Here is an 8,547-nt window from a genome sequence, read left to right on the forward strand (position 1 = left end):
AATGATGTTTGCCTTGTTAAATATGTTGACACGGGTTATGTAAACCCACACAAGGCTTATTCCCAACTGGTTATGTCTTTACTATAGGGAATACAATAATCTTAAAGGTATATGAAACAAAACCTTTTTAAATCATGCTGACTATTAAGTTATTCAAGAAGCATGATCAATGTAGTAGTTTTACCTAGTGTGTAGTTTTCAGGGGGAGTCAATATTAGGGGGAGTATCCTGAAGTATACTCTTGACCATTGTGTACTCTTTTTGTCCTTCGTTCAGGGTTATTTTATCCCACTGGGTTTTGTTACCTGGCAAGGTTTTAATGAGGCACACATGTAATTGGTCACCTTCCTCATGGTGCATCTTGAAGATGCCTTTATTTGAAATATATGCGTTTGCTCATCTTTTCCCTTCGACCACGGGTTTGTCCCACTGGGTTTACCGGGCAAGGTTTTGGTGTAGCAACTATTATGCATCTATCTCCCATAGACTCACATCTTATGATCCAGACTAAACCGCTTCACCGAAATCAAAGGTTCTGACTATCACTGCTACTTGTGCGTTGTACTCTTTTCTCCTTCGACCAGGATTGTTTTTGTCCCATAGGGTTTTTATTATCTGGCAAGGTTTTGACGAGGCAACACCGAAACACATATTAGGGGAAGCTAATGACAGAGAATACCCAAGGGGAGTGTTGTAAATAGTTATTATTTAGTGGGCATTCTTGTAATTAGCCATCTAGGGTTGTTATTGTAATTTACATCATCCCTATTCAATAATATACACATATTCTCTCATTTTCTTAGTTGTTTCTCTCCTTTCTCAATCTATTCCTTTTGTTTTACAACAATTATTAATTTATTAAATATTCATTTATCAAAGTTTTACTGTAAGTAAATTTCTAGCATCAAAATCATCTCTAGCTTCAAAATCATTTTCAAGCAAGGGAATGAGAAGCAAGTTCCTTCTGCTCAAAGAAAGATTATTTAAGTATTTCTGAGTAACTATTTCTTCCCACTAATTATATATATTGATGAGAATTTTCCAATTAATTACATATTGGCAGATTCTTTTTCTGTGACTAGCTTGTGGCCGGTTTTTCTGCATGCTTTCTTGTTGTTTTTCTGGTTTGCTTGCTGCATATTCTTTTTCTTTGTTCTTGATGCTATCGAGTCGTATATTTCAAGAAACTTTGGACTATGTTACTTGTCTCTATTCAGAGCCAAGCTAGGTCGCTTAGACAACATATAACGATGAAATGCAGGCCAGCTATATTTATTTTATAAGTTTGCAAGATACATGTGGATATATTTTTTTTTATAGTATCAACGACGGTATCCTCAAAAGCTTTCTAGGCCCAGAAACTAATCCGCGCTGAGGGATCATATCAGAACGCTTTCTCCCCCCTGGCCACCAAAAATAAATTGAGATTTAACTCTAATTAGCGTCGGCTGTAATTCGAACCTGAATATAAGGGTTACACACCTAGGCTCTTACCAACTCGACCACTTGTGGTGGTTCACACGTGGATATATATAACTCTACGAAGAACAATATATCACAGAGAATCTATTGCATTTGATATCATAAGATTTGACAAATGCTCCACACATGGGATCTCTTCAAGGGCTCCCAGATGAAGTCATATTTTTTCATATACTACCAAAGGCTGCCTGCCAAGTCCCTTACGCGTTTCAGGTGCGTATGCAAGTCCTGGTCTTCTCTCACCCGCAACCCTCTATTTATCACCACTAACCGGAAAAACTTCAACCGCAACGAACGCACTTACCTCCTTGAAGGACTATGATGATCAGGTATGGGTCAAAGAGACAATCATATATCCCTTTTCTTGGTGCGATCCAGGATACGCCATTCCCTTCTGTACTCTTCGCACCGGTGAGCTTATCCTCCAAAGTTCGACGATGTTCACAGGGAGAGATACATTTAGACGTGATTTGACACATGTATGGGTGCGTATATATGATATGAAACTGAAAATCGTAAGGAGAAGTAAAATTGATATGCCCGGATGGACATTTCCGAGGGGTGCTGAACTGGAGTTTCTTGCTAGTTATGATGACACCATTATTTCCCTAAGATGATGAGACCTCTATTTTGCTCGTTAAGTCATTATAATTAAACTCCAATACAATGGTTCCTTAGTATGGTTTTGATGTTCTCAAGGGCCAAAGGGGCCACGACAACCTCCAAATTTACGATGTATATGGTTTTATTCTTTGGAACTTAAACTCAACTCAATTGAACTCGAACTTGAGTTAATTATATATTAGTGGCACCACGTTTCAGCACCATATTGGTCCCTCTCATTTATAACCTCCGGCTCCGCCCCTGTTTTTGGAGCGTCTCTTAACCTTCAGGTGATTTAATCCTAATACGTGTAGGAAAATTGCTTTAGTAAGCAGGATGATTAATTAGTCCTACGTCAACAGGATTTAAGGGCTATTCCTGCCTTGTTAAGGATCCAAAATCACAGTTTAAGGACTGTCCTACCTTCTCTACAAGGAAATAAAGTAGGTATTTGTGAATCAAAAGCCCTATTCCAAGCTTATTGAATAGATTTCTGACTTGATAGTCAAAGGGTCCTTGACTCCTTCGCACACCACACTGGTGCAGAAGTTTTAAGTATTTTCAAATATCCAAGAGATGTCTGATGTCGGCTATAGAAGACATAAATCTTGAGAAGAAATATGATGAGGCTTGAAAGGGGTGGCATAGATACGAGTATGACAGCCTTGGCAAAAGCAGGAAAGCTTCACCCGGTAATAGGAAGAAATGATGAAATACACAGGTGCATCCAGATTCTCAGTGTTGATTGGAAAACTGTAATTGCACAAGGGCTTGCTCAGTGATTAGTGCAAAGGCATGTCCCTCAAGCTTTAATGCATCGTAAGGTAAATACTGGTGACTTGGGTGTCCTAATTGCTGGGGGGTGGGGTTTGTCTTCATATTTCAGTTAGTCTTTCAACTTGTTAAGTTTCTAATGAGAGTTATACATGCAACATGACTGTCCATCAAAGTAATTGAAACTAAAACATTTGTCTAAGACCACATAAAGCACATATACAGGCAATGAGCTTCTCAAAAATCTCGCCAAGTTCATGATGTTCACTTGTCTAAGACAGAAAAGCCCTAATGAGTACAATCTTAAAACCTTTAGAATACACTTTTCACAAAGTTTTTCTAAGTATCAGATTCGATCTCTACCACTAAAGGTGGAAATGGCTAGGCTGCGCCTTTGTCATCCGAGCCTCACCATATGGTTCATCATTGTCAATCCGACGATTGTTTCTGAAAGCTGCACAGCCAATCACATAGAAGATGACTAAGACGATCAATATAACAATGTTAATCACAGAGACCTTCCTCCAACTCTTCCTAATGCTGGCCAGCACACCAGCCTTGCAAGAGTTACAGGAATAGCAGAGTTCCTGCTGATCATTGTTCCACATAGAACAGTCGGGATTTGTTCCCACCAAGCCTCCTCCAGTTGTCCAAACCGTCTCGTTCACATAGGTATAGCCACACTCAGTAGGGGGCTTGCAGCAGCCAGACTATTGATCAAATGATAGAGAGAAAATTAGTATTCCACTTGCTATAAGTTATATATCAACACAAATGGAAAAATAGTTGGGTCTCGTAGCTCTAGTAGCAAGTCCAGTGGCCAAGAGCGTTTACTAGGTTCTATACAGTGTCAAATTAATATGCACTATATACATGTGACAGTCGACACTCAAGCAGTGTTACATGTATCATAAAATTAACCTTAGTTCTGAAAACCCATTCGCATAATACTTTCTTCCTGATATAAATCCAATCTGGCAAAGTATAAATTGCAACCAATCTTCTAAAGCAACAAAGGGATAAAAATGACTAGTGACTGCAACTAAAAACTACTTTGTGCCAGCAAATACATGCTAACCAGAGCTAGAAAGTTTGTTCAAGCCTATCACTAAGTTGACTTTACCCTCCCTTCAAGCTTCAAAGTTTCTTATAATGAGTACATGTTAAAATTTCTACGTCTTTATTCAGCATGTGAAGCAAGTATGGAACATGTCATGGTCTGATTACATGCATTTATACCTGGAACATTGTATGTATTGTACTAACCTCTACATCAATAATTTGGACTCACCAATAATGCAACCATGTCAAACAAACTATACCAATAAGAAAGTGAAAGCATGACTCGGAGTAATTCAAGTTTGTTCAAGGTTATATCATTGTGTTTCAGTTTGAAACAACCAGACAAAAATGAGAAAAGGATATCCCACCTAAAAGATATTCTGTTAGGATAAAGCAGACGAAAAAAAAAAAAGACTTAGACATCCCACCCAGAAGAACATTCTTTTCTTTTGAGGATCCTGACCTACTGAACAACTGCCACCACAACAAGTACTTCACTGTAATTCTCTTAATAATCCACATATCATCATACAAACCTTCTTTTCACTTCATATGAGGATTTGGCTTGAGCAACACTGGAAGAGGGTCCAGATATTTTCTTGAGTAACACTTTATACCTAAATTACATGCTGCTGTTTATTCATTTTTCAATTCTTTTTCAACATTTTCTTTTTTCATGTAGGATTTAAGTAATTAAGCCTAGTATTCCACCATCAAAGAGTCTCACTCTTACCACAGAATCTAAACTCTAAAGGCCGGTGGATTTTTTTTTTTTTCTTCTTATTTTCTTGTTGGGCCAAGTTCCTAACACTATTATATCCACCGCCTATGTGAGACATACTTATTGGAATGTGCTCTTTATCGTTTAAGGTCATCACTCCTGGTGGTCCACTCCTTATATTTTTTTGGTTTGGTTTTGAACAATGGGAAATGATTTATTTTCTTTGGTTCAAAAATGGGTAATGAGAAAAGGATAGTGTACAAGTGGTAGTAATAAGGTCTCTGTTGGTAATGGTGGGTTTTCCATCACCATCAAGCAAAAAAAAATTAGAAAAAAAAGACCCACATAGCAATTTTTCATTGGTCCAAAGACCACATATTTCGGGGTGTAAAGTATAGAATAATTGGAGGACTCCAACTCACTTCAACCTCAAGCTTGTCACACTGGTTTGCCACATGCCTTAATAACCTCCTTAACCCAAGATCTAAGTCCCAAACTAGATCTACCTTCTTCAACCTAAAGCTCAACCTCAAAAACCCATCAAGCTATTGATCAGACAAACTTAAGCCATGAATCAAACCAGTTGGCCTCTAAAATCGTAAAATCTCTAACAGCATAACATATCAGATATGTACGGGCCAAAACATCGTCGCTAGCTAAGAACTTAAAAACAAAACAGAAAGTTCGAAAATCAGATCAACCTTTTTCAAGCTTTATGGATTTTCTATAATAGAACCATCATCATAATACCCTTTTTACTACATAATTTAGCTATAGCTAAAAGAGAAATCAATCAAAGAATTAGTGAAGTGAAAATCTACATACCTGAACAGAACTGAGCTTTCTGTTGTAAAACATGTCAGCAGTCTCCGGCACACCATTAACACTGGTGTCCATCTTCTTGCAAACCTTGGAGTCTCTCACACAGGAAGCAATCTTCCTCCAGTAGCTATTACGAGCTACACGCTCCTCCAGCCAGCCGGAGTAGTCCTCCAGATAGTAGTCCTTGTAAGCCCGGTTCACCAACGACCTGCCGGACCCTTTATCCGTGACGGCGTAAGCAAAGATGATGAAGCCGATCAGAGCAGCTATGATGAAGAACATGACGAAGAGGTAGACCCACATGAGGAGAGTGTTGCGGTAACAAGCTCCGGCGATGCCGGCGAGAGACACCACCATGATGGAGACTCCGATGACTATGAGAGGCCATTGGAGGAACTTGAGGCAGTCAGTGTTGTTGGCTCGGCTGCTCAGCCAGATTCCACCGCCGAGGATAGGGATTGAGAGGAGGAAGGTGGTGAAGTTGAGCAGACCTATCAAGTGGTTGCTGGACCTCATCTTTTCTGGGTTGGTTTCTTCTTAGCTCTTCTTCTTCCTGTTTGGGTTTGGAAGTGCTTTGGGTTTGGAGTTTTGTGGTGGAAGAGAAGTTGGGAGTCTTTGGGGTTTGTGTGAAATGATGAAGATGGTGTTGTTTATTATAAGGGTTTGGGCAGTTGAAGTGGCTTTATGGGGAAGGAGATGAAGTGTGTGAGACGCACTCGCTCTGTGTTGCAGACGTGTGTATATTTGGAGCATGCTTCCTGCAAAATGACTCAAGTGCCCATTGTGTTTGAGTTCATCTCGGTGTTTCTTTAGTAACGATTGATTGGATTGATGGGATAAGTTTAAGATTGGATTGATGGGATAAGTTTAAGATCAAAGTATGAGATAATTACTTCTAATATTTACCACCCAAAATTCAGAGCAGAGGTTTTAAAAATCTATATCCAAAAATACTTTATGTCTTGCGAGTTAAGTTAACTCGAAAGTAATTTTATATTAAAAACTCAATAAGAAATAATTGGACGGTCGGACAAACTTATTAGTTTAATTATCTTATAGAAACTCAGTTAAATAAACAGAGATTGGCTATTTCTTTATGATGATATATCTTATGAGTCTTGTTAGAATATAAATTCCAAGATGAGCTGACATAACTTACTTTTGGATTTCATGTTTCATGATAACGCAAATGTAAGAAATTTGATATTTTTTTTATATCTAATTAGTAATTTACTTGAATACGTAATATGTTATAGTCCAGTATCATGAAATCTAAAACATTGGTCATTCACTAGCTTCATGAGACTACTATCTTTCACAGTAAACAACATTCATAATCTCAATCATCCAATACTCAGTCTCATAGTTTTACTAAAATCATGATATATGTAAGAAGTTTAAGGGGATGATTCCACTTTTCTGTTTTGGGGTAAAAATGGAAGTCCATTATTTATTTGCAGACTTTCAGATTCAGATTACTTGTGAAAGTGGTTGCCGCATTTAAGTTAGCTTTGCTTAGTAGAGGAACTACTTGTTGACTCTGTGGATTTAATTCCCAGGATTGGGATCATTTCCTTTAGATATGGTTATTGTGTGAAGAAATGGATTTGCAGATTATAATTAATTAGGTTTCTCTTGACAATGACTTCAAAATTTATTAAGGAAAAAGAAGAATATCAAACCCAGAATTAAATCAAAGATATTACAATATGAAACTGTTCATGAAATTGATGATGATGATACGATGAGACTACACCAAGATATTTTGACCATGTGAATGGAGCTCATCAGACTTCTCTCTTTCTATAATTATCATTGAATAGATTCTGGTTCAAGTGTTTGTCTGTCCATGTGGAGCCTGGAATCCCGGGAGGTAGAGACTGGATTAATTGAGCTTCATTCCTTGGATATTTTGTATGCAGGCTACTGTACATATCTCAAGTACTATTCCTTCTCTGAAAAAACAAAAGCCTCTACGTCCTGTTCATTGCTTTTTTGGTGTTTATTTCCATTTCCCACAGTTTAGGTCAATTTATAGGCAAGTTTTGTGACCTCCGTACCGACCTGGTCACTTTTTACTGTTTGTAGGTCATAAACGATGGAAACCGAGTGAGTTAGGAACGCAAAAGATGAAAATAAACACCAGTATAATATTTGTTTCAGAGTAACGTCTCAACGGGTTAACTTGCTCTTAGTTTTGAAATGAAGAAATTCAAAGAATAATTTAAGTACCTCTTATAAGATGCAGCTATGCTGCATATGGAACTAGACTTATATTTATAAGTCTTGAAGAAGCTTTTTGTACAGAATGCAAAACACTGAATATAACTTATATATTCTTATGTGTATTAATCGAATTAGTTACATATATATCAGTTGGACATCTGTTAGAATTCGAATTTGAATTCTAAGTGGAATCATTAAGACAAGATAAGGATTAAGACAAAGGGAAGTTATTGACAGTTCCTTGATGGAAGGAACTGTCATGTAACCAACTGCAGCAGTTAAGAAACTGCAGCAGCCTATAAAGCCTATCTAGATCCCTGCTAGAACACTAATCATTCTCATAAATACTATCCCATCAATAGAGAGAAAACTGAGTGGATCTAGGAGAAGATCAAGATGGATACGAACACAATTCAAACAAGTTAGTACAGCAAAACTTAGATGCATTTGATCTATATTTGACATAGCTTAATCTAAATATATGTTTATGCAGTAAACAAAACTTACAATTGGTATCAGAGCTACTATGCTCAGATATAGATTGGTGTTTTTGAAAGTTCTTATTCATTTTGACATCCTGGGAATTTGATATGCATATCAGTATTGCTGCAATTTGAAATTTTCAATTTTCATATGAAATAATTCTTATGTATTGCTATATGTTGATATGTTTGTGAGAATTAGATAACAATGCATATGTATGACTATCAGCATGCCTGTAATTCTTCTAGATCTATATGATAAAATCTAGTCTTACTTCATAACTTGCTGCATAATCCATATGAATACATAGTGCTGCCACAGTAGCCGAATAAACATTCAATATGCAGTAGAATAAAAAAAAAAAAAAANAAAAA

At 37.2% G+C, this 8,547-nt stretch overlaps 1 protein-coding gene across 1 annotated transcript; it reads right to left on the reverse strand.

The window, feature by feature from the left end:
* Positions 1-3,017: 3,017 nt before the first annotated feature.
* On the reverse strand, positions 3,018-6,123 carry LOC101302732 (tetraspanin-3-like). Its single transcript, XM_004294628.1, has 2 exons — positions 5,468-6,123; positions 3,018-3,569 (listed from the first exon to the last, which is right to left on the reverse strand). The coding sequence occupies exons 1-2, from the start codon at positions 5,978-5,980 to the stop codon at positions 3,225-3,227; spliced, it is 858 nt and encodes a 285-aa protein (XP_004294676.1). The 5' UTR covers positions 5,981-6,123; the 3' UTR covers positions 3,018-3,224.
* Between the last annotated feature and the right edge of the window lie 2,424 nt (positions 6,124-8,547).

This window comes from Fragaria vesca, linkage group LG3, assembly GCF_000184155.1.
Source record: "Fragaria vesca subsp. vesca linkage group LG3, FraVesHawaii_1.0, whole genome shotgun sequence".
In the NCBI taxonomy this organism is placed as follows: domain Eukaryota; kingdom Viridiplantae; phylum Streptophyta; class Magnoliopsida; order Rosales; family Rosaceae; genus Fragaria; species Fragaria vesca.

Bases quoted from the DNA above. Each gene is read 5' to 3' on its own strand.
- LOC101302732 (XM_004294628.1), bottom strand. From the start codon at position 5,980: ATGAGGTCCAGCAACCACTTGATAGGTCTGCTCAACTTCACCACCTTC. The intron at 3,570-5,467 runs GTATGTAGATTT...TTTGATCAATAG, and splicing joins GAAAGCTCAGTTCTGTTCAG to TCTGGCTGCTGCAAGCCCCC.